At 39.7% G+C, this 26,823-nt stretch overlaps 3 protein-coding genes across 3 annotated transcripts; all 3 read left to right on the forward strand.

Moving 5' to 3' along the window:
• Positions 1–755: 755 nt before the first annotated feature.
• On the forward strand, positions 756–5,612 carry LOC116391008 (uncharacterized). Its single transcript, XM_031861203.1, has 5 exons — positions 756–1,085; positions 2,073–2,193; positions 3,210–3,372; positions 3,497–3,550; positions 3,647–5,612. Exons 1-5 carry the CDS (start codon positions 922–924, stop codon positions 3,931–3,933), a joined length of 789 nt encoding a protein of 262 aa, XP_031717063.1. The 5' UTR covers positions 756–921; the 3' UTR covers positions 3,934–5,612.
• A 1,044-nt stretch (positions 5,613–6,656) lies between these two features.
• On the forward strand, positions 6,657–12,043 carry LOC116390847 (potassium channel subfamily K member 13). The gene is given in 4 exon segments (XM_075447381.1): positions 6,657–6,673; positions 7,667–7,959; positions 10,421–11,056; positions 11,988–12,043. Coding segments are annotated over 4 exon segments (1,002 nt in total).
• A 1,845-nt stretch (positions 12,044–13,888) lies between these two features.
• On the forward strand, positions 13,889–21,113 carry calm3a (calmodulin 3a (phosphorylase kinase, delta)). Its single transcript, XM_031860938.1, has 6 exons — positions 13,889–14,160; positions 17,378–17,408; positions 17,812–17,955; positions 18,490–18,596; positions 19,107–19,242; positions 19,439–21,113. Exons 1-6 carry the CDS (start codon positions 14,158–14,160, stop codon positions 19,465–19,467), a joined length of 450 nt encoding a protein of 149 aa, XP_031716798.1. The 5' UTR covers positions 13,889–14,157; the 3' UTR covers positions 19,468–21,113.
• Positions 21,114–26,823: the final 5,710 nt, after the last annotated feature.

Here is a 26,823-nt window from a genome sequence, read left to right on the forward strand (position 1 = left end):
AAAGACAGGCTCTCACGTTTGTGTATCAATGAGGGTAGTGTCTTGAAAAACAAGATGTTAAACTGCAACTGCTGGTAAACTCCCTAACAGACATGCCTGCGGAATTTTTTCAAACAACATTCCCTTCCATAAATTACATTCTCTTGTCTTTGTCTAATCTTCTGAGTCACCTTTCCAGATGTTATTCCTCCCCACTCACCCCGTCTGTTTAGGTCCACCTGCTGATGCCCCCTCTGTGTATAACCCACATACACATGTCTGCTGTGATGGCTGTGTATCTGAGAGGACGCCTTCGAAAGATCAAGTAATGTATTAATGACACTTACTGTCTCTGATTTGCTCAGCTGGGTGGAGTATTTTTGCTGCGAAGGTCAAACATTTTCTGTGTTGTTTAGTTTTTTGAAACGCAAACCACAGTTTTCAGTTCACACCCTTCTCAAAAACTGAATTGAAAATAAAATAGCTTTTTTTAGGTGGGTGCCTTGTCTGTCTTCTGACAACATTTTTAATCAATACAGAAGCTGGTTTAAGGAAATGCAGCAAATTTCTTTAATATAATCTATGCAAAGAATATTTGTTCAGTCTTAGAACTAACAGCAGTGCATCTCAGATAATACTGTAAAAAAATAATAAAACTCTGCTGTATTGGGTCAGCTTTGTTGAGAGGACTCAGAGCTCCTCCCAGCTCCTTTTATACAGCAAGTGCGTGTGTTTTTTGTCTTAATGGATAAACGAACTGCTAACGTTAGCGTTATTTACATTAACCACCTGCATACTACATCTTTTTGTTTTGGGTCTGTATTTTTGTCAGAATTCATGCATACATATGTTTCCATATTTGCATTGAATGTGTCTGCTTGAGTCTCTACTGCTGCACACTCTATTTCCTCTGATTCTTCAAATGCTGGGGAGAGATGCTAGATGGCACAACGCAGAGATGGAGAGAAATGTTCAGAGATCAGCATTCCTTGTAACCAAGCTAAAGGGACTATTTCTTGTTCTCAGTTTCATGGCTTACCTGGACAACACTGCTCCTGGACAAAAGTCCGTCGGCCTCACACTGAGATCTGCTGCAATGGACAAAGGTGATTATTTGTGCACGTGTGCCTATCCAGGAAAATACTGATTATATTCAGTGAGAGGTTGTAACCTTTTCTTTAATCAGCTTAGTGTGTTGCAGTATCTGTTATGTGTTTTATGTGCTATTTGTTCATAGTGAGTTTTCAAAAGCTAAAGAATGTGTCTGTGTGGGAAACAGTGAGGGAGAATGCAGACAAACTCAGACAGGAGCGTCATGGAAAAATACTCCCAGGCTAGTTTCATACTGTCTCCGAGACAGCCAGGCATTCCAGCAGACATCACTGAACCTTTGCCTCTTTTGAATTGTTACTGGCAACCTTTAAAATTCCTGAGTGTCTGGAATGTCTGCGTCTGGCTTCACGGCTGCTCTGCCAAATGTCTGCTTTTTCTGTGCGTATGTTTGTCACATGCTTTTGCATGTGAATTAGTTATGATTAGTTGGTGAAGAAAACCTGGCCAGCTAAAGAACTACATATTTTTCTGAGGTTTTGGTGGAGACCACATCAAAGCTCAAAGGAGAGTGATCCTTAGATTGACATTTGTTAAGTGGCAAGAGACACATGCAGAGGCTTGCTTCTGTGTCTGCCAGATGTGTTGAAAATTGTTTGCTGATATGTTGGCAAGATCAACTTGATAACATTGACGTCATGGGTCTCATGCTTGTCTGATGAAACACCATGTAACAGCTTGAGTTTTACTCCGGTTTTACACATGTAACAACAGCCCAAAGACTTGTTTCAGGCTTCAGGTATGTTTAAATACTGTGGCACAGTACTGAAGCTGTGCTGCTGACATGCTTCTTTCACCTCACATCCTGTGTAGACACTGTTTTCACAAAGTTATCTTCTATTCTGACATCCAGCGTACTTAATGCCCGGAGGAAGCATATTAGCTCAGCCTCTTTTGAATGTAAAATGATCTGTCTTCATAACAACTTCTTTATCCCACTCACCTGATTTGATATTAACAACGAGCTTTCTTTGTCCACCCAGACATCTCAGAAAAGAAAACACTCACTGCGGTGGGGTAAAAGCCTACAACATTAAAGACCCACTGATGAAGTGCTGCGCAGGGACACTGTACAACCTGACTGTTGGACATGAGGAGCATAAGGTAGGTTTTATTGATGATAATAATAATAATAATAATAATAATAATAATAAGGATGATGATAATAATAAGGATAATAATACTATGATCACGAACTCTGGGTCGTGACCATAGTATTATTATACTATGAACTTGGAGTTGAGGCGCTTGGAGTTGAGGCGCTACTCCTTTGCGTTGAAAAGAGTCAGCTGAGGTGGTTCGGGCATCTAATCAGGATGCCTCCTGGGCGCCTCCCACTGGAGGTTTTCTGGGCACGCCCAACTGATAGGAGACCCCGGGGAAGACCCAGGCCAAATCCCAATGTCCCCCCTAAACCCTCAAACCCTGAACCCTCAAGGACTTCGCGGGAGCGCGCCTCAAAGTCCGTGAGTCCGTAAGGGGGGACATTGGGATTTGGCCCCAGAAGGGATTATATCTCCCAGCTGGCCTGGGAACACCTCTGGATCCACCGGAATGAGTTGGAAAATGTTATGGGGAAGAGGGAAGTCTGAGTCAGCCTGCTTGGCCTGCTGCCACCTTTTGTTCAGAGTTTTGAAAGGCATGCAAGGCCGACAACATCAACACAAGGGCAATACATATGAGACTGCGTTTGTTTAAAAAAATGTAAGCTTAATTATTATTATTTTTTTCCTGAACGTAGAAAGTACTCTTTTTTTCAGTCTTTGATGGACTCCTCCGTAGATATTGGCAGCAATAGAAGAAGTCCTGCAGAGAATCTTACACTTCTAATTTGAATATAACCACAACCACTTTCATCTTTGGTGTGTATGTAAATTTAACAAGGCTTATGCCTAAAATTAATAATTTCCAATATTATATACCAGAACTCAACCATCTGGAGTGGTGAACTAGTCACACCACTTCTGCTCATAAGCCTGGTGATGACATTCATATAAGTGTGCTCTGAATCGTTTAACTGAATATTTTGTATATTGTGGACATCAAGGAGTCGGCATATCAGTAAGATGGCAAACAAGCATATTTTTACTGACCATAAATGTGACACTGTTTATAAACAGAATGTGTGCTGTTCGAGTGAGGACATGGAGGTGCTCTACTCTGTCAAAGTGAGATTTGGATGCTGTGGTCACCTCTACTACAACACCTCCCTGTGGTCATGCTGTGCAGGGAAGCTGAGTCCTGTACCTCAACCAGGACAGCATCACAGTGAGAAGATTAAAGGTCAGTTTTGCGGTGCTTGGACATTGCCTCACAAAAGAGTATTTGATCTGTGTCATTTTGTCACGTCGTGTATATTCCAGTTTCTGCATCTTAGCAATAATATATGTATAATGTTCTTTTTCAGAATCCAAACTTCTGTCCGTGAACAATCTGAATGAAACAGTTCTTTGTGGCAAAAGTAAGATATCAGTTTGTACATTGAATTTTTGAACAGATACTGTTTATGAATATATGTGAATTTGTAAATTTCGTGTTTGTTTATGTCCCTGTTTAGTGCAAATCGGGACTGTGGAAAGTGTTTCCCTGCACGGTATCATGTTCAACAGTGTGTTGAGAATCCATGGAAGAAAGGCCTTTGTGAGACCTCTGGCCTCACCTCACCTCCTGCAAACCCCTGATTACTGCAGCACCCCGAAACTGGTCCGTGGGAAGAGCTACTTCTTTGATGAAGTTAATGTCTTCACTGATTTCAACCATGACTCTATTCTCGAGTCCCTCCATTTCATTATTTCCAAGTGTTACCGCCCTGTTACCACCACCAGTGTTCCTGTTCCTGTGTAGGGTTGGACAATTTACTTTAATCATTGTTCATTACTTGTCGAAAAAAAACATAACATGCAGCCAACCTACAATTGTTGAGTTAAAAAAAAAAAAAACTAATTTGCAGTCAAATTACCATCAACAAATTGCTAGCCAATTAACCTGGATCCTTTCGACCTGTCTCCATAAGACTCGTCCTCATAGGGAATTTGCAGGGCTTCTTCTAACTCTGAACAAAGCCTGCTGACTCCTGAATATTCCCAGACGCCTGCCGGCTAGATATCACAATGTGTAAACAGCACATCTGTGGAATTATCAGAGGGCATATTCCTTGTCTTTTAGCGGAGGCTAGCCCTCATCTCCCACCTGCAGCCTCCTCACAAAGTCCACACGTCCCAAACAGTCTGTTCACTGACAGACATCAAATAAAGAAACTCTCCACAATCTTGAAGTAGCAGAGCATCACAACAATTATTAACTACAATGGGGGTTTTTTTATTTTACTTTTATCTAGCCAGGATAATATATAATATTTTGAATATCTTTTACAAGGGCATCCTGTCCAAGATGGCACAGATCACAGACTTAAAAAACAAAACAGCAAAAAGTTAAAAAGCATCATAATTAATAAAATAATTAAACGGTCTTAAGAAATCTTATGTATACATTTATTTGCCGGCTTAATGACTCTGAAAATGAAATAATCTTGGTTTTATCAAACATAAGATTTAATACCACATGCTACCAGTCCCAGCTGGGGAGACATTGATACAGCTGTCTCTTGGTAAGGCATTGCTAGGCCTATGTACTTTTATTGTGCTTTTGTATGTAATTTTATTCTATTTAGTCTTATCTGGACCCTGAGTCTGAAATATAGTTTTGATTGATTGATTGAATTCACATGAAAGGGATGACAGAATTAGAACAATCCAGCAAATTGCATCAAACAAAGAATTCAGTGTTAGGACAAGTACATCAGTGCTCAAATTATCCTTAATCCTATTTTTAAACTCTTGCATGCTTATGAAATAATCTAGCTCAGAATGTCTCTATAGTTAACGACAGGATGACCAAAAATGGTGCAAGTTCTAGGAATGACGTACATAATTTTTTGGCATGAATGGTGGTTACAGCTATGTTCAGTAATCACTATAACACTGCCCAACATGGTCCATGGTGACATATTCATCTTTACGCTGTGAAGTATAATTTTCAAGACTTTGTGTAAAAGCTGGGCTCTCTGCAGAAACAAATAGCTGGCTCTATGGTAGCTGGCAGCATGCAAGAATATATTAATTTGTAGCTTGATTTTCAAATAAGCTAAAAATCTACTAGCTAATGTGTTTTGGTTTTTGGAATATTATGTTTTTATTTTTATATATTACTTTTAAATTTGCCGAAAACTACATAGTTAGTGGCAACCGTTTGCACACAAGTCACTCATACAGATGTATGTTTAAATATAAATGAGAGGATTTTTCACATCCCTATTTAGCATTCTTCAAAAATATCAGGGAGCCAAATATGCTAATTGGAACTAAAATCCCAATCACTTAAAGATTGAGCTGATTTTTGGTGTACTGTTCATTCCTGTACTGTACTTATTTTAAGCAGCATTAACTCATAATATTGCATGTTTAAGTATGTTTTTTTTATATATGACAGGGCCTCATGTGAGTGTTTTCTTTTATCCACTTTATCTAAATAAAAAACCATATATAAGCAAACCTGTTGTGTCATATTTTACTTATTAATTGAAGCTTGTGCTTGGGCGCTGGAGGCTTATGAATACTTTGACATTGTTTGCCTGTTGTTTTTGCGTGGGTCTTATTTGAATAGTTTCATTTTAGCTAACACTAGTAAGGTTTCCATCCACATGTAACACAAATTTAAACTGTTTTTACAGAAAATCTGCAAAAGGATAGGATCTTGTCATGATGTGGTTCTTTCTCTCGATGCAAGCAAACATCATACCAATAATTTTAGTACTTTGTCCCACTGTCATGGTGTTGACAGGGAACAGTTGCTTAATAACTCCCTGTGTTGTAGCTCCAGACAGGGCTGCCATTCGCTTAGTCATGACCCCACAACACCAAGCACTACATTTCTCTGTATGCCGACAATATGCTGCTATTCATTTACAGTGCCCTCGACTTCCCAATTGAACATGTTTTTCAGAATATCAGATATTTGAGTTTCAATCCATCCTTTACTCGTAAACACAAATAACTAATACATGTAAACAGAGATGACATTTAATCTACAAAGATAAATAATTCTTATCTTATTGAAAATGTCTGAAAAATTATATCCAAATGCTATCTTCAGTGAGTTAAAGTTCTTAGTTGCTAAGAACTTTCCAGACTCTATGCTTTCAGGCTTTCCGTTCTTACATCATCACAATACTGCCTCTGCAATCTATGGGCATGTAATCTATTTACAATAACTCACTGAAATCACCCTACTGCCATACACTGTAATAATGAGGTATTTGGTTAAATCGTAAAATTAAAAAAATCCCAATTGCCTTCTTGCCTTTAAGCAACATAGTCTTGTTATAGGTACCCAAAACGTATTTAATCGATTCCTAATATGTACTGAATAAATTCAACGGTGTTTGCGTGTTTAAATCCAAAGCATTCCTTCCACAGTGTTTTTTTCTTCCAATTTGTAGACATAAACAGATGATAACTTTCAAGAGTGGAACTGTGTGGTAAAGATAGCAAATTCACAATGATCAAAGGATGACGAAGTTAAGGAGGTAAATATTTAAATACAGTTTTTAACTTGTTGATAGCTGACCTTTGCTCTAAATTGCAACGTATCGTTCCAAACAAAATACCAGACATTTGGCAGCAGTTGGGGACACACTGAAATGCTGAACATGCCATTATGGACTGAGTGATTTAAAGGTAATCACAACCACTTTATCACTTTGGTGGTCCACATATTTTGTGTTGGTTTTTGCCAACTGACTTTTTTTTATTATGAATAAACTAAATCCTTTCAAATGTGACATTTGCACAAGATATAAGACTGCTCAGTTGACTAGTGTTTCAATAGGAACAAATTCATCAGGGACTGTTCAGTTTTGTTTAACGTGGTTTGAGGATGCTAAAAAAAATCAGATCAACTGGACACCTTGACAGCTTCGACATAAACACACTCTAAATATATTGTGAAATGATCTTCTCAGATAAGACATAAGGAGGATAATTTGACACAATGATGGTGAGTGTGGACCTGAAAGCACAATGATCAGTATATCTGAAACAAACTCAGCAAGTAGACACATGTTGTCTGTGTTATGTGAAGACTAAGAGAAAGCGGGAGTGTATATGTTTGAGTATGTTTGTGGCTCATAAAAGGAGAGTAAAGATAGATTATTGAGTTGGTGATAAGTAGTAGCCATATACAGATCATTAAAGCCATCGTTGAAGCCACCTCCAGTTCCAGAAGCAACGAGTACCAACTCACTTTTGGATGGGGAAACTGTTGTTGTGTAAGTAGTGTTAATTGCATAGAATAAGACAGAATTACATGGATTAAATATATAGATAGTGAGAAGAGCAAACTAACAATTTTCTCCTCTGTAGCTCCTGATGGCATCAAACAACTGAACAAATATCGTTCATCCTGATGCTGTTACTTAGCACATGACTTTACAGCACACAAAGAAGAAAATCCATCTGCAGCCTTAACAAGAGACAATAAAGAAATATTTATCCTGCTGCTGCCCATCCCTGAGCCCCAGCAGGGAAACTGTTTGTTTTTACCTGCTTTCCGTGCTCATTGCTCTTTACATGCTGGCTGGTGCAGCCATATTTTCCTCCTTGGAGAGACCAGCAGAGCTTAAGGCCCACCAGCTCTGGGAAACGAGGCTAAGAGACTTCAGTCATGAGCACAACATTAGTTGTGAAGAGCTGAAATCCCTATTGTGCCACTATGAAGAGGCGAGGACTGCAGGCATCCGGACAAAACAAGGCAGAGCCTTATGGGACATCCCAGGTGCCTTCTACTTCGTGGGTACTGTAGTCTCCACCATTGGTGAGTCAGGATATAATACTATATTGAAATTGGTAACATCTACTGTTTCATCTACAATCCATACTTGTAAAACAGAATACAAAATACAGTTTCAGTTCCAAGATTGTTCTGCCCAACATCATTGCTATTTTCTTCAAATCCCACACAATCATATGTGGCTTGGTTTTAATGAATGATCAGCCTGTGAACAACTTGAATCTTAACTTTGTCAATTTTACAGTTAAATGTGAAGTGCAGAATTTGAAAAGTTGATAACTTCAACAAATTATGTAAGACAAGGCCCATTACCAAGTGATGATTGTTTCGTTCTGATTGCTGCAGACAAAATGTTATGTCATGCAAAATTACAGATACACAGATACAACAAAGGCCAATTGTTAAGCATGTGCTGAAACAGAGAGGACCCGTTGACAACCAATCAATATCATTTCCAAGTAACACACACAATTGAACTAATCCTATTAGACCGGGCAAGTCATATTGATTTTGGGAGGGTAGAGATGTTTTAACTCCACTGCAATCCATCCAAATCCATATTTCACCTGAACCTATAGAGCATATAGGGCAAACATTACAAATTAAACCAGCCTCGTCTCTGAGAATCAATTTACAGCCTTCTAAATGTAACCACTATCTTCAGGCACTCTTTGTCACTGTGGAAACTGAGGGACAGACGGCACTGAGCCTGGATCAATTTCCTTTGTACAACAACTTCCATATTTACCAACTGCAATCATCTCATGATGTAACCGATGGGATTTGTGACACTAAATCAGACTTTCTGGCGTTTTTTGTTTTGTTCCCCAAGATCAAACACATGACATTTCACATGACCCATGGTTATGACTCCCACATTTGTATTCCCTCACTAAAGAGCTGCCTTTCATTCCTTCCTTGCTTTCAGCCCCCTGTCTAAAAACATATTTTTATAACTTTTTCGACTAGGCACAACGAAACTAAACATACTGTATGTGTAAGAATCTACAGTTGCAGCTCTGTAACAGAGTGGTTACACCACATACCACATGACCGTAATGATGCAGGTTGTATAGGGATCTTTTTCTCTTCCCCCATTTGCTGTCTACCTCTTCAGTGCCAAAACAATCTTTAAAAATTTCACAACCATGTAATTGGCTCCGTTAGGCTGTACTGAGGCATAAATGTTTTTTATTTAAGTAAATGTTTATATGGCAACATGGTCACGATAATGATGTTACTCGTTAGCAAATATAATTATCTGCTCCGACTCAATGTCGACTCAGTGGCTTTGCAGTCAGCTAAACTCTTCGTCATACTTTTCCTCCATTGGGACATTAGGATTTGGCCTATGACATCAATCTGACCTTATCAATGCCATAACAATACAAAAGCCTTGTCGTCGTATCTGTGAAATCCTACAGACTTCCCACTTACACCTTCAGAAGTTTGAGACCAGATGGAAAGTGTGAAACCACAGGAAGATTACAGAGGAGTTGTTTGGTATGCGCCGGGAAAGGAAAAACATGACCAAGGAAATGAGTAGCATAAGATTCTTTTCATTAATAAGTGGGATGTTAGACTACAGTGTGTGTATTCTGCTTCAAAGGCCTGTGTCCTCATGTGAGTGTCTGTGTGAACTTCTTTTGACACCAAGTGTCTCAGCTGGTTTTACGATTAGAATAAATGTCCTGTTTAATGATTTTTACATGGGCCTCGAGGGAATTTTTCTAACACTGTACAACAGCTACTTACTTGTTGCTAGGGTAAAGGTCTTGACATCATCAACAGTAATAGATTTCTGTTTCCTCGGAAAATGTTGACCATATTGTAATACAATCCGGTCATTAACTTGTAAAAAAACAAACCAAGGGAAGGAGGGAAGCCACAACCTCCGGTGTAAGTATCTCACACTGTACTCACTGCTGACCCAAAGGTCAAGTTTTATTTCAGGGAAACTTGGAGGAAGCGTCAAAAATAGACTGGGTCTTTACATATTTGTCTGCACAGTAAACATTTATTTTATTGGGAATCAGTGAAGATTTAATTTTACTCACATTTTTGTTGTTAAGCACACAAACTAAATCATATATTATGGGCCAAAAAATACCTAAATGAGTTTGCAGGGAAATAAGCAAATATAGATGATATTTATCTTGATAATCCATTTATTTAATGTTTATTTCTGATCACTTTTTCAGTTATTTTCTTAATATTTCATAAACATTATCCTTTACGAGTTTTGTATTTTTGTTCCATATCTTCTCCCATCAAAACACAGGCCATTTTTATTTTGAAAGTGTACACAGTTTAAACTTCTAACGTCCTTACAGGGCATAAAAGGGTATGTTGACTTGTCATACTTTCTAAGCAATTGTTTAACACAAGACATTTTCAGTGACACAATCCTCTGTGAAAAGACACCGATGTTATGATAGCGTGTGTAATCACAGATGAGACCTTTAACCTTCAGTGTTTCTCTTAGGGTTTGGAGTGACGGCCCCTTCCACTGTGACAGGGAAGGTCTTGCTTGTTTTCTATGGGCTGCTGGGCTGCTCAGCTACCATACTCTTCTTCAATCTCTTGCTGGAGAGAGTCATAACATTGCTGAGCTTGCTGATATTCTGGTGCCACAGAAGAACTGGACACAGCGGACTGGAGGGCTGAGCCAGTGACGACAACAAAAATGAAGGATGGAAACCATCTGTATACCAAGTCACACTCGTCCTTTTTGTTGTTGTCCTGCTGGTTGCATGTGGGGCTGCCTCTCTCTATTCAACCATGGAGGGCTGGACTTACATGGAGTCCCTCTACTTCTGCTTCGTGGAGTTCAGCACGGTGGGCTTTGGGGACTTTGTTAGTGGCCATCGAGAGCACCACGAGAACACCTGGGCGTACCAGGTTGCAAATTGTCTCCTGATGCTCTTGGGAGTGTGCTGCACTTATTCCCTCTTTAACACCATCTCTGTGATCATCAAACAGGGGCTGAACTGGATGCTTGGAACAATGGCTTGGATGTGTAGCTGTATCTGCCACTATAGGTTGCAACTCAGACCACTGTTCAAACTCTGTTCTTCTGACTCTGAGCCACCTATATGCTATTGTGAAGATGAAACGCCAGGTACAAGCAGTTTTCAGTTCCGGCCACCGTATGATGTGGCACTCCTTTGTTCCAAATGCTATTGGAAAATGCCTTTGTGATGAGGCACAGGTAGAGACGGTGTGCCACAGAGAGATAGAGCAGGACATTAGTTCATATGAAAGGAATGTAATCTATGCTGGACCACTGTCCACCTGGCAAAATTAAATGATTTCTGAACACATAATAACAAACACAGCGATATCTGTACCTCTATTTAGTAATCAAAGGGTTAAAATGCTGTTAATGTTTATCTCAGATGACTGAGCTACTTCTGTGAAAACATGTAAAATTCATCTACCACACATTTGGTTGTTGGTGCGTTTATGCTTGAATTAAACTAAACCAAGACACAGAATTTAACAAGTGGTCAGCAAGTCATCAGCAAGTTTCAAAACATACCAGTTAAATAATTGTGTCCATAAGTATTTGTGTACAAGATTAGAAATGACACAACCATGTGGAGAAGTAAAATTTGGAGGACAACACACCAGCGACCCTGACACGGTGGGGAACTGTTTGTCAAGAAATCCATTATCCAACCTACGCATAAGATTTACACATTGAATATTGAATTAGAAGTTTCTCAGCAAGTTGAATGTTGCTGGGTAGCACTAGATCCACCTGCATCACCAGTTATAGCTTTTAACAACATATTTCTCGCCATTTGGAATGTGGAAAATGATCCTGCACAGGATTCTCATCCTGCTGATGGGGTGATGACTAGACAAGAGTCATCTACACACAGTCTGCAGTTGTGTAAGAAAAAAACAAAAGACTTAAAAATCAGCCAAACTTTGCACTGATGACAGAGCTCACAAAAACATTTTGTTTGTCATCCTCCATTTGTTGTTGTACCTCATTGTTCTGCAACTCATATCTGATCCAGTGTGGCGTATCTATCTATCTGTAGTTTACGCCTGCTGGAGACAGAACAAACTGAGTGTTGTTTGTGGTCTGAGGGAATGACGCAGGCAGCTAGTTATTAAAATTGGATTGGGGTTTCCCGCAATTATCCATTTGTTGTTCCTCAGCATTCTCCAACTCATTTCTGATGCAATGTGGTGTCACTGTCAGCTTTGGGTGCTAGGAAAGCAATACCAGAGCAATGTCTCCCTCTGCTGGAGTGCCTTTTAACTCACATGAAAAAACTAGTCACTGTACTGCAGGACAGTAAACCTGTTCAAATAAAATATCTTGTTCAAATTACACAAAGGCCTTTGCGCATACATTCATCAGGTTGTCATCATGGCAATGTTTGTGTGTTTTAATAGAATATTGTTACTGGTCCAAGAGATTACCCGATCTTCATATAAACTTGATATAAAAACACTGCATTGCTGGATGACAATGCCAATTTAATAACCGTAACAATAATAACCATCCAATTATTATCTATCATCATCATTATTGTATTATTAAATAACTGTACTGAAATGTATATAATTTAAAATTGTTTTTTAAGTAAGTAAGTGAGTAAGTAAGTGAGTAAGTAAGTGAGTAAGTGAGTAAGCAATGATTAAAGTTTTTAGTAGGTGCTTTTAAACCTTAATTGATGTTCCTGCCCTTGGATCCAGAGGCATAAATTCCACAGTTTAGTTAAGAGAACTAACTGAAGATAGCAGCTTCAGACATTTTTAGGAGACCTGCGAATAATGCACTGCGGTAATTGAGATTGAACCCTCTAATAAAAAAGAGGCACACACTCAAGACAAGGCCTCGGCAATAGTCTTTAAATAATATAACTCTGTTTTCGGGATGTTGTTTATATGCAGCTGGAAAGTTAGATCGAACTCAATTAATCCTAATTAATATATGGTGAGCACTGCTTTTCTCTTTGCTGTGGACTGTCAACTCAAATACATTTTGTGTAATTTCTGAATTAGATTTAGGAAATATTAGGACATCCATAAATTGTCAGAGATGCAGTTTACAAGGCTGTAAAGTTGGGTGAGGTCATCAGGATCGACAACAGTATACAGTGGGTTGTCATCTGCATATCAATGAAAGTTAATACTGTGCTGACCACGAGAGGTCAACATATGATGGATGATAAGTAGTGTGCCCAGTGCAGAGCCACGTTACATCAACTAACTAACTAACATCAACTCTTTCTGAATCTATGAATATGCAAGTATTGTTAATTTCTAAAATGTAAATGCTGAACACAAGATGTCTCCTAGTTCACTGAAAAGTCTATTCTCTGTGCATGTGACCTGGAGTTTTCAAGTTTCCACGTCACTCTTGTGTTTGTTGCATATTCAACCATGGTCTGCGTGAGATTTTAAAGTCACAGTTGGACCACTTCAAGAGTATAGATAAAACTTAATTGGTTAAATCATCAGTCAAAAATATTAAGAGCTGCGTTGAAAATATCTGGTTCTTTGATAAATAGTCAAAGGTACAAATTTCAGGGGAGAAATTAACTTTGACTCCCAGGGAGAGCTGCCAGCCAGACATGCAGAGATTTCTGAGATTTGTGAAAAGACAGAAATAGTTTACTAGAATTGCATTATCCGGGAGAGTAACAGTAAGGATACTGTTGAAGAAATAATTGAAATTGTAATACATAAAAGTGAAAAACACTCCCGGAACGAGGGGCCTCTATAGCAACTCTATAATCCACACTGTCCCTTCTCAGGCAAGGTGGTGGGGTTGTATCTTTGCGCACTTTGTTTAAATAGAGCAACAGATATTGTGGTTTTGCGCTGTGTTGTGTGTCAAATGGACATTCAGTAATGCGTAGTGAATATGTTTTGCAATTAAAACACATTCATATGATCAGTGTTTAGTGTTATTGCATGCATTGAGAGGGAGGACCAAAGATGTAACATTACAGGCGGAGGGATACAGTGCTGAAACTGAGCCATAGCCCGCCGGTGTCGCTGGATTGAGGTTTCCGGGCCGCTCTGGTGCAACACAGGGATACAGATTCTCCACAGATTTCCCGAGACATATACTGTAATAACGTTTGATATCATTTAAGTACTTTATCCGAATATCTGCCGTCCAAGCAAGGTCGAAACAAAACCGTACATCGGTCGTTTTGTCATCTTCACGAAGCTTGAAACGTCAACGGGACAATGGTGAGTAACGTTGGCTAGCTACGTTAGCCATGCTAGCTAACGTTAACGTTGGTTATACTGTTTTGCGCCAATTAGTAACGTTAGCTAACTGAGTCGATATTGCGTTAAATCACATCCTCCGCTAACGTTTTATAGTAACACTACAGCCGAGCTAACGATAGCTTTCTAGTGTTTTTACAAGCTAACGGACAAATGCAGTAAACCATGCGGTGGAGGGTTACTTTACATTAGCAGTTACCGATTATCACTGTGTAGGTCAGTGGGTTTCTGTATAACGTTATTTTACTCTGCAGTTAAACAGAAAACACTTGTCTTTATTATCTGTCATCTGCGCTGCGTAATGTAACTTTACACGTCGTGTTGCGAGAGCAAACATGCGGCCTGCTGCCTGCTGTACTCCTGTCATATCAATCATTAAACTGGTTTTCTCAAGTGTTTGTAAATACTGTGGTTTAACCTCCATGATCTAATCGAGGTTTGCATCGTTTACTTTGAGTCCCTTTGAGTGGGCGTGGTGGTGAAGGAGGTGGTCTGTACAAATAGACCGTCCAGCGTTAACGTGATCTCGAAACATGTCGTTAATCTTCCAAGACAGATATCAAAACTCTTGCTACCAACCATTTTGACATGCCACATAACAAGTGGCTGCAACACGCGTAGTACAGTACCTCTTGCAGGCACACCAGCAGTGCGCTTTGAATGCAGTGTGACATGCGCAACAAGCCAAAAAAAGGTTGTTATCGCCACCAATTGCTATTACATAAACTCGCAGGTAGTAGTTTGCTGCTCACCGCTTGTAAAACATTTTTTTTTTTGTCACAATGCATGGAGATCACGAAGGTTATGTTTCAACATTTTGGGCTACGTCTTCTCACAACACAACCATGACAGCATCTCCTCCGTTACGTATTGCGCCATAGCGTTGAACCGCATTCTGCTCCTGCTGAATGATCCTCTTCTCCACCCCTCCTCCGCGCCCCCCCCCCCCCCCCCCCGCATTGAACCAAACCATGCTTGGTGCAGTAGGCTGTCAGGACCCGCAGTGCACCCTCCAAAATATTCCCCTTTTTGGAGGGTGCACTGCAGATCTATATGCTGTCTGTATTGTGAAAGAACAGACACAAGATCTGGGATAGAAGTTTTAAAAACTACAATATCCTATTCGATCACATGCTTGTCTGTATGATTATTTTAAATCACCTGCAGCCTTTGCAGTTGTCTTTACTTGACATTAGAAAGGGAACATGGTCTCTTGTTTACCGACGAGTTGAAAAGCAGCACTACTGTTTTGCTTTTGCACTTTTCACAGCACTCCTTAAATCATCTCGCACTCAAAGGTGTGCCATGGTCTGTCTGATCCGGACACTGCTTGCTTCAGCACCACTGAATTGCTTGGCAGTGGACGGAGTCAACGCTCTGCAGTCTGTCTTTTTAACCCCCCCCCTTCCCTCCCCAACCAACACGGTGACTCATTGAATTTGACTCGAAGAAGAACACGTGGCGTTGCCACCACTTGGAGCTACAGACATGTTAGCTTTACTTCTCCTTGGTTTTTGAAAAATCAAGGGATTGTTTGAAACTCATTTATTCTTGTGTATCTGGTGCAAATGGACAATGGAAACAAGATTATTGTTTATTTCATGGATTGGCTCTGTAACTATATGGGTTCAAGTGATTCAATTTCAACTTTTGATTGTCCTCAGATAAATGATCCCTTAGTCGGTACGATATTATTGTAGACTTATAGGTTTTATTGAATGCCACAGTTATTGTTGTGTGTGATCATGCCAGTTGTTTCCAAGTCATCTGGGAATCACTTCTTGACAATAAAAAGGACTAAACACAGACACAAAGCAGCAACCACTGTAAAGCAACAGTTGCCACAGGGGTTGGTCTATAATGATAAAAACGAGCCTCTCGTCTGTTCAGTGAAAAAAAAGATACAATAAGGTGGTTGGTTATGGTGCTATTCAGTGTGCTACATTGGCGACCCTGTTCGTGTCTCACTAATTATAGCAGGCGTGTGTATTTCAGGCGGTGGAGTATTTATACCCGTCCCTCATTGCACTTTCTCAGCCTGAAGTGGGCATGTTGACTGACTTAAACAGGCCCGGTAAGACCTAAAGAGGACGGCAGAGTGACGTATCCGAGGAAGTTGACAAATCTGTTGCGTGTATGCAAAAGTAAAACCAATCATAAAAGCAGCGGGTTTGGATAACATCGTCACACTGATCTCAGCATTGTGGGTTTGTGTTAAATAGTAATGTGTTTCTCATTGATTAAAAAAAAATATTAACTAACTGACTGTATCTAAAGACTACTTCCAAATCTGGTATTTTATGAAATATCATCTTTCAAAGAGAAAAAGGCCCATTCATTAATGTGTCATTTATTAAGTACCCTCCTAATAAAGGGCAGTGTTTTCATTGCCTTGCATGTTTAAGGATAGTCTTTAGCTCCTTAGGCCTGGCTGTGAGATGATATCTGTGAATTTGCGTTTGCACAGATCTGTGTATGTTGATTTAACAGAGAAGTTTGCTCTGCTGCAGCTGCTCCTCGTTAGGCCTGCCCAAAGCTTTCATCTCTTTAATCATTGTACTGTGATTTCAAAATCAGATCCACCCAAAATGAATCTTTTTAGGATCAACCACTCGCCCACTGAAGGTGTAAAAGGTGACTGTTAAAAGTCTGTAGTTTCCTTCCTCACAAAGAACAGCAGGTGTGGCAGCTGTGCTGTGCCATATTGGAAAAGAAAGAAATAGACAAGTAGCAACTTACTTACTCCTGTAGCTGAATCCATTTTGTTCAGAAAAGTTTCATTTTTTATTTAGGATTTGGCTTCTAATCGTGACAGAACATTACATTAAACACACATCCTGAACATTTGAAACACCCTCCCATAACATATCCTGTTCGGGAGCTTTACGGTTTTCGAGGAACTAGGCTGGAGTACTGGATTGAAACAATTTTCTGTTGGCAATCTATATTTTGTCTAGTTTTACATCAGTTTTATGTTTGTCCTCGCCTAATATAAAATAAACTTACCTTCAATTTCAACTAACCAACTCAATTTAACATTTGACTGCTTTTTAAAAATCACATCATCATTCTACAGAGCTAAAAACATTCAAATGATGAAATATACTTTTATCATTAACATATTATTTTCATGATTGAATATCAGTGTTTAATCAATGTCTTGTTCTTTTGTTAACAGGCTGATCAGCTGACCGAGGAGCAGATTGCTGGTGAGGACATGTTTGGTTTGTTTTGGGTTTGGCGCCCTAATTCTCCACCAAACTCGAGGAGCTAGAGTCTCTCAAGAGGTTTAAGTAACCAGAGGTCTGTTAAGATTAGTTGGTGGCATGTGTAAAATTCAAATATGATGGGTTTTGAGTCACAGGATGAAACGTCACATTGAAAGCTCACATACGCACATACATTTTAGATATTTTGCAACAGATGCACCAGTGTCAGTCCAGCGCCCCACATGTTTAGTTCCTTCCTAGCATTGAGTTAGTCACACACAGACCCTGTTCATGCTTAGCGTGTGTTTTCTATTCAGACTGTTTGGAAGACTTGAAAGTGAAGGGTCTTTATCGGCATGAATGCTCGTGGCAAACTAACGGTGTTATTTCTGTAAATGCACAGAGTTCAAGGAGGCGTTCTCGCTGTTTGACAAGGACGGTGACGGTACAATCACTACCAAGGAGCTGGGGACTGTGATGCGCTCCCTGGGACAGAACCCCACCGAGGCTGAGCTGCAGGACATGATCAATGAGGTGGACGCTGATGGTGAGGATCAAACGCACAAGAAAAATTACACTCGTTAAAACTTATAATTACTAAAGTCTTAAAGGTAATCTTCATGTTAAGTGTTCCTCTAGCCTTAAAAAAACTACTGGAAAGTTTCACCAGTATATGCACTGTGTAGATATTTAGTGCATCAGCTGAAGCACTTTGCTTTAAATTACCATCATTTATATTTCCACTGGTGACTGTAATTGTCTAGCAGATTATCCCTCCCTGTTACCTCTGTGATATGCCAGAATCTTACTCCTATATGCTTTAAACACATTTTATACACATATACCGGGTGCTGAGATGAGCTAAGAATGTGTCGGTAGTATCCCCAGTCTACATGCATCGGTTCTACTCTCGATGGAATACAATCTGTTCTTGAAGCCACATCTGTTTTGGAAGTTCATTAAATTGTATTTCCTTTATGTTTTGTGCCATTGAAAGTGTTTTTGGATTGATATGCTCAGGTTGTGTGTGACCAAAGTCACACATCCACTCTGACCTCATTCTGCTTGTATCGCTGTGTAGGCAATGGTACAATTGACTTTCCTGAGTTCCTGACCATGATGGCCAGGAAGATGAAGGATACAGACAGCGAGGAGGAGATCAGAGAAGCCTTCAGAGTCTTTGACAAGGTATGTTAAGACTGAACAGACCGCCAAAATTAACTAGCAGCACTCAAAAAAACTAGGAACTCGTTTTTTTGCCGCAGATTTTTTATATCCGTTGTATCCTTGTGATGGGCGAGAAAAAAGAAACAAGTTCAATTCCCTTCATGTGATATATTCCAGTATGTTTAGAGAGAGATTTGTGCATGATGGTATGTTTTCCTTTGACCAGCACTCTGGTCCATTCGAAGGCTTTTCATTGGTGTCTCTCTGCTAGCTCAACGATAATCTTTAGCATGCAAATGTTTAGCATTGAGCTCTAAGTACAGGTGAGGCTAAAGAAGTACAGTTCACATGAATGTAACTGGCCTCAGAGTTAGTAAAGAATAGTGAAAAACTCTTAGATAATCAAGTTATACTGACCTAGAACATCACAGGAGGACACTGGAACCTTCTTCAGTGGTATTCAGCGTTTAGCTGCTATACAACGTGATGAATAGATACAATAACAATAGTTCCTCTGTTGGTCATTGGCAGGATGGTAACGGCTACATCAGTGCAGCAGAGTTACGGCACGTCATGACCAACCTGGGGGAGAAGCTCACCGATGAGGAGGTGGACGAAATGATCCGCGAGGCTGACATTGATGGCGATGGTCAGGTCAACTATGAGGGTGAGACGCTCTTTATGGTTATTTCCTTCCTGAAGAGGTGTGATATTACGTCATCTTATTGGAACGAGGAACACATTTATTGTTGTTAAGATTTCAGTTGCAACATAACCTTTATGATCATTGTAGCAATTTCTTGAAACAAAACTTCCCCTTTTAGCGTCTGTTGTTAAAGCGTTGTCTTCTGTTGTATTCACAGAGTTTGTCCAGATGATGACTGCCAAGTGAAGAGAACAACACATTTCTCTCAACGTTGCTTGTCCTCCCGAGATCACTGTTTTTAGGAACCACAAAAAAAAATATCAATTATCAGACGATAAACCAACTTCCCCCCCAAAATCACTATAAAATCAAACAATTTGCGCTTAAGTACATCCAAATACTTCTACGGTATCTGTTTAGCAAACACCAACAGAATAATCCCGAGAGAAGTGAATGGACCTTTAAGAGGGCCGAGGCCCTGTACTTCAGACCAAGTTTCTGCTGAGTCACCCAGCTCCTGATTAATTTAGAGGAAAGAGCAACAGTGAAAAGGCGGAGGGATTGGAGCCCTCACCACAGTTGGTATAGAGCCGTTGGCTATTTCATTCTTTCCAATATTTAACAAAGAACTCTAAATACTGAATTGAGTACTCTTCTTGCATGCACCCTTTCTGTTGGCGGTCTCTTGTCCCAACAAGGAGGCTCTGATCAGAAGTAGCGGTCAGACTGTGTACACACTGGAGGTATATACATTACTATATAGCTATATATCTGTAACATTTGTGTCACTATTGGTTTTGCAAGAGCAACTAGTTGCGGTGTAGGGTGCTCGGTTGCAATCCTAATACCTTGAAGAGTTCAGGCGAGAGCGAGAGACTGGAAAGTGCAACCGGTGTTGTCCTCTCGGGGGTGATGTGTTGTCTGGTTTTGAGTCGTGGGCTTTAACAGCGTGCCTGCAGCACTGATTGGAGACGCTGGTATCTGATATTGCTTCAGGAGGATTATTGTGAAGACAACACTTGCACTGGACTGCAGTTAATATATTTGTTCTGCAATGTTCAGATATCCTGTTGATACAATATTGATGTTATAAATGTTCCTCAAATATTAATGTATTAGTGACAAACTTTGGTCACCAAATATATCCATATATATATATATATATATATATATATTAGTGTATCGTAAAAGGTGTTGTAGTAAATGACCTGTGACATGTTTTCCCTTTTGGTTTTGAAATGTGCCATAATACTCTAAAACGCCTCCACCCTCTTGCAAGACTCGTAATTCATTAGAATATAATCCATCAACTTAATATAATGGCGTATAAAAGTACATGCAGTTGAACATATTTGCACTTTGGTATAAACCATGTGGATATTAAAAAAAAAAAAAAAAAAAAGTTGTAAAAGAAGAAGAAAACGAAACTAAATGTCGCTGCTGCTGTAACAACTCATTTGTTGTCCTTGTTGGTGTCTGATCTTCCATTAGTCCAGTGATTCAATCTTCTATCCGCTTGCTGTTTTACTGAACTAAATACATTTACTGTATATTCACAGAAACTGGTGGTGGGGGTGATTGTGTTTAATTTGGGCTGTTCGAGTGGGACTTCCAAGATTAGGGATGAAACGGGGTTGTAGCAAAGAATGCAGCTTTAGAAGTGAGATGGTTTAGGGGGGTTTTGAACAGTTGGCTGAATTTAAGGAGCTGGTTAGCTGAGGTGTCTTTTGATTTCCTCAAAGCATGAAACTTAAAAACTGCTCTGCTTGAGGCGTTGAAATCGGTTAACTTTTGATCGGGATGTCGGGGAAGTGAATGGACTGTTGAAGGTATCTCAAAAATGTAAAGATGTGATATATTTTACATAAATCAATAAACTGAGCTTTACTTCACCTGCATTTTCACTGTCATCTCTAATCGAACGTGAATCTCTATTTGACACACATCCTGTTTCAATTGGTTTGAAGACTGGTGTCCTTTTCCCTGCCAGTGAAGGAACACTAATCCCATCCCGGCAGTCTCATGTTGGGACGGGGCAAGTCCCTCTAGTTCTTAACCGGAGAACCATCTCAGACGCAGGCTATATTTAGTGGCTCATGAGGTAGCTATACTGGAGCCTGTGGTAATCCAGGTCAGCTTTAGGGTCGTGACCTGTCACCCACACAAGGGGCCCTCGCCTTCTGGCTGACGGGCAACTCCCTCCGCCAATGGAATGAGGCGTTATCTGGGCCAGGTAAATGTGATTGGATGTGCGTTGACATGCTAATCGTTTGGTTAAGTAGATAAGGAAAATGAATTATGAAACGGGAGCACACTCAGCAGGACAGTAGAACTGTAGCATCACAGGCACATGCAGGTGTGATTACCTCCCCCCCCCCCCCCGGCTCGTCACTGGTGTAGCTCCCTCTGTGCTGTATGATAATATAGTTGTCACAGAGAGCAGTGAGAATAACAGATGTTCTTTAAATGTTAGGCTGGTTTCATCAGATGCACTTTAAGTAAATCATACATGTAGGGAACGGCCGGTATTTGGGTGTTATAGTGGAGATATTTGGGTATCTGTTTTATTTTACAGTAAATCTACAGCATTATCTCCATTGATGAAGAGCAACTAAATGCATTTACTCAAGTACTGTAATTAAGTACCGCTTGAGGTATTTGTATTTGTGAATATTTCAATTTTGTGCTACTTTATACTATTTCAGAGGGAAATATGTAACTTTTAACTCCACAGTTGGACATAGTTGCTATAGTTCTACAATTATACATACATGACTTTATAGATTTGATGCAATATTATAGAATAAACTACCCAACAGGATATACATGTACTTAATTACTTTCTACCACTGTTGGCCATAAATTATGTTTTTTACCAAGCCTTTGATCCGCACTGGTATCTTTAATCAAATGCCTTTGAAATATTACATCAGTGAAGGTCCAGTTAGTCAAGTACTAGGCACCATACACACTGTGGCCCATAAACATTAAATAAATCCACAAACATCATATGGTAGCAGAGGATTTGACCATAACTTCAACACGAGGTGGTGTTGTTTAAACATCCTCTAACTATATTGCCAGTGTCTTATTTGGGACACACAGTGAGGCTGAGACAAGAAAGAGACAATATAACTAAAAACAGCTGCATTTTCAATGAATTTTCAATGAATTTTCAATGAATTCAGCTTCTTTTAATTCAGTTCTTCTTAAATACAGAAATAAGACGTGTGTGTGTGTGTGTGTGTGTGTCGGTGTGTGTCGGTGTGTGTGCGTGTGTGCATGCATGAATTGCATTGTTGGATATTAATGTGTTTGCTTGGTGGCACCACACCCACTATACACAACTGTGTACACATGTAACCTAACCACCCCTTAGCTTGAGAAAACTTTTCATTCTCATTATTTACCCGGGGGAGGTGGTTGTGGAATATTATGTCAACTTTGCTCTGCTGAGTGTGTTACTATTTCGGGAATAATATGTTTGAACAGCTCAACTAATGTATACGCACAATACTTCCCCTTCCAAAAACATTTACAACAGAATCTCCCTCTTCGTCTTACGTCTGCCGTTTGGACATGCTTCACTATCGAGTGCTACTTTCCACCCTTTCTCACTTTGCCTGTTGCCAAACCAAAATTGTTATCACATGTGCTTTTTCCTGCACACTACGTGTGTCATGTCACTTTAAAATCGCATTACATCATACAATAACCATTGTACCATTGTTGGCTGTTGTGGAGAATTCATCACCAGCTTCTACTGAAACAAACAGATACTAGTATGTTTTTAGGGTGTGTATGTTTTATTTCAGCGATCGAGTGCTTGTTCTTGGACACAGACACTGCGTCCCTGGTTAAACTTGATCAAAGGCTGGCTTATCTGCCCAGCATGTTACAAACACCATCAAAAAAAACTGAGCTGTTGTTTAAAATGATGTCCTCTACAACAGTCTTGTTTTGCTTGTGACCCTTTAAAACAAAACTGTACAGCAGAAACATGTGCTTCCCTCTTAATCATCTCTCAACGCGTTGAGACGTCCTGACCAAGCACTGCTCTGCAAGACTTCTTGTTCAGACCACCATCTACTTCAGTTGTTTTAGTGAGTGTGGCGGCCTCAGGTTGTCTGAAGGACGGGGTGGAAAAATATGGAAAGGTCAGCAGCTGCACACAGTGGGTCACCAGCATGCAGAAAGTACCCGAGAATGTCCTTCAACACGTTTTCTCAACTAGAAGGGTGTCCGAGAGGCCACCTCATGATGTTTTACCTACAGGAGCATCCAAGAGGGCACTTTAGCTGCTGTTTGTTCAAAAATGATTTGCACCTGTGACCACATACACTGTGCTATGTTTCCTTTGTGTAGGTTTTGCCTTTGAGATGAAGACAGTATGTTAAACTCATATTTGATGAATGTGTCAGATGTGAAAACCAACATATCTATTATGAGAACACCTAAATCTTATCTTTAAACTTTCATTTGTTTTCAACATCCCTTTTTTTTTGCTGTTCCCGTGTGTATTGGATAGTTGACGGAGAGAAACAGGGTTATGACGTGCAACATAGCCGTGGTTATGTGGTATCCATCTTAACCACTCATCACCGGGATGCCCCCCTTCATGTATTTTCTGGACACACAACTCAGCATTCATTTGCAGTACGTACCACTGCATTGAGACCAGATGTCCATGTAATACTAGACACATTTTTATTTAACGCAAATATCTGATGAACTTGAATATGGTCATGTGACCATTTTCCATTTAATGATTTGATAAAGAAGACCAATTAAGTAATATATATAATTTCAAGATCATCCTCAAGTAAGATGCGCTTGTTTTCTTTTCAGTCACATTTATGTGTTAAACTGTACTTAATCACTCTGTCCTTTGTGCATTTTTTGCGCCCTAATAAGTTATTTGGTAGATGACTGCTGTTAATTTGTAAAGATGTGTTCAGTTTAATTCTCTAAAATTCATGTTCAAAAGCTCAAAAGTAGTTGTTACACAACAAAACCCCCCCAAAAACCGAAAACATATGTGGAGGGTGGAGGATGAATTAAGGAGTGTCACAGCCAGAGGAAAGAAGCTGAGACTAAAGGACGTCACGAAAAGACCTCTCCACAGAATACTCCACTGAGAATGTCAGCATAACATTTTGTGATATCACTGACCATGTACATGATTATATAGCGATTAGACTGTCTCTTGTACAACATTTCAGTCATTGCTGTGTGCTATCACTGCCTGATTGTGCTGTTTGATGACTGTAGCTCACTATCGCTTAATGAAATTATGAGATTATGGATGAGTCATCCCTGGGAAACTATAGAGCTTCAATCTATAAAGCAAATCGATGCTCATAGAAGAAACTATGCATTTTGAGAAAATCCTCCTGTGGCCTCCAAAGATTGGTTCTCAGAATGTTATGACTCTATTAGTACATTAGTGAAGTGGTTTTAAATGGGAAATTCCCAGGTCACATTCACATTTTCTAATTACACACCACAATGACTTTCTTGAACTGCAGCTGCGATGTGTCCAGTAACCTAAAAATCCAGTCCAAAATACCGCATTGGCTGATAAACAAATGTATTTAGTGAAAACTGCTAAACTGTAGTTTTCTTTTTTTTTTTACTTTATTTTGAGTTCAGCACCAAAATCACTCTGAGGACTTTTTAAAACACATTCTGGATGCAAGAAAGTATTTTAAATTTGATTCGATTTAGTTTTCTCCTAAAAGCTCTCAAGCATAACAACAAGTTTGAGCATACATATCCATGGCAACTTAGCTTCATCTGCTGATGAAGACCACAAGGTACAGTCAAAAGCTCCAGAACAAGTACCTAGACCTTGAGTTGAGTTGAGTTTTGTCAACTGCTGTTTCAAAGGTCAAGGCTCACCTATAGTTAGAAGAAGCTCAACAAACAGGAATAGGCATGCAACATCTTGTCTAATTTACAGACGAGAGTAGTGCCTTTTAGTACATTAATGTACGGAGACCTGCTGCAGGCTAAATGTTGATCATCTGACGGAAACCCGACTGAAATTTAACATTGTGCGACCAGCCCCTTCTCATTCCCAGAGTGTCAACTACAGATGGTATGTCAAGCCTCTCTGCGTATGTTACCGACACACAAGTCACCCTTTAGCGTCTGTATGAGACCAGGCGCTCAATAAACTGCAATATAAACTATCTGTGTCTTTATAAGAAGCTCTGAGAAAATGCTCCGGGTTCTGATGATGTGGCATAATGACCCACACAGGGGGGATGGATCAAACAAACACAGGACTTTCAACCAGCAGACCGACGTTCGATATGGTTTCAAGTTAAAGTGGTTCTGTTGCCTAAACCTAAGCAAGTGTCATTGTTTGGATTCACAAGGTTATTTATGTGTTTAAAGTGATGCCACGGTCTGACAAAGAGCCAGAATGTGACGAGTTGGGATGAGAACGTGTTGGACTCTGACAGTGATGACACAAAATGATGATGATTAGAATGTGTTCTATTCAGTTTCTATTATATATAGAGCAGTGAATGACATGTCTGAGCTTCTAAATTGTATTAACTGTCTAATTCTGGTGCAGCGAAAGAGAATGAAAAGAGAAGTAAAAATGCTTTTTTCTTTCAACACTACTAGAAAGGGGAACCATGAATTTAACCTTTCTTCCTGTCTTGAAGAGCATGGGAAGGCTGAAGTGATATTTCACTTTGGTAGAGTGTTGTCTCTTTCACTTTGTGGCAAATAATGTACATCTGCTTAAGGGTTCAGCAGAAGTAGTCTGGAATTTGTGGTCTTTCATTTTTCATTTCTATGCTTACAATAGATTAGAAGATTTGTAATGGCCTCAATATGCTTCAAACTAACTAGACTATACCGTGTGTTTTCTATCTGCATGTGTAGGCTGAAGTGTTTATATTGCGAGTGCTCCAAATGTCCACGAGCAAAACCCGCTGTCATAGCCTCTTCCTGACTGCATCCCACTGCCTCCGGTATCTCTTCTTCCCAAGAATTTGATGTCTTTGTGGTCTTGACATAATGAATTTTACAAAAAGGGCTACAAGGAAAACAATGCACTCGTTCAAAAAATATCTTCAAATCCCACAATGTTTGAATAACACCAAACAAGTTAAGTCAAGCCTGGCTCATGTGTTGTCTACAGGATTGGGAAAGCTCTGTCTGTTTCTGTGTAGATTTCCACTGTACCATATCTGTGGGTGTGTTACTTAATGCCTGTCAAATGTCTTTCACCACACTATATTTTACCACATCTGGGTAAATAGATCATTCATAAGCAATGCACTCCTTCAAAAAGTATATAATTTAATAAAAAAAGTAATAGGTGAACTGAATAATTGTCTTACTTTACTTTGAAATCATTTTCGTATTATTCCTATTATCTACGCGTACTACTAAAAAGAGTTCAATTCATGCTTTTAATGTGTTTTTAAAGGTGCAAGATATGAGTTTGGGAGCATTTGGATTGCCTCTCAACGGTTCTCAACATGGCGAAGGAGCAAGTGTCTCACAGCTAACGGTGCCAGAAGTGAAAACAACGACGAAAGTGCCTACCGAGCTAACAGTGTTTACCAGAGGGGGAAC

This window comes from Anarrhichthys ocellatus, unplaced genomic scaffold, assembly GCF_004355925.1.
Source record: "Anarrhichthys ocellatus isolate YVR2014 unplaced genomic scaffold, GSC_Weel_1.0 scaffold24, whole genome shotgun sequence".
Taxonomy (NCBI): Eukaryota; Metazoa; Chordata; class Actinopteri; order Perciformes; family Anarhichadidae; genus Anarrhichthys; species Anarrhichthys ocellatus.

Excerpts from the sequence above, each read along its gene's own strand:
- calm3a (XM_031860938.1), top strand. Across the intron at positions 17,409-17,811 it reads GACCGAGGAGCAGATTGCTG|AGTTCAAGGAGGCGTTCTCG; the intron begins GTGAGGACATGT and ends GTAAATGCACAG. Across the intron at positions 18,597-19,106 it reads CCTTCAGAGTCTTTGACAAG|GATGGTAACGGCTACATCAG; the intron begins GTATGTTAAGAC and ends GGTCATTGGCAG.
- LOC116391008 (XM_031861203.1), top strand. The coding sequence starts at position 922 with ATGGCACAACGCAGAGATGGAGAGAAATGTTCAGAGATCAGCATTCCT. Across the intron at positions 1,086-2,072 it reads ATCTGCTGCAATGGACAAAG|ACATCTCAGAAAAGAAAACA; the intron begins GTGATTATTTGT and ends TTGTCCACCCAG. Across the intron at positions 2,194-3,209 it reads TTGGACATGAGGAGCATAAG|AATGTGTGCTGTTCGAGTGA; the intron begins GTAGGTTTTATT and ends GTTTATAAACAG.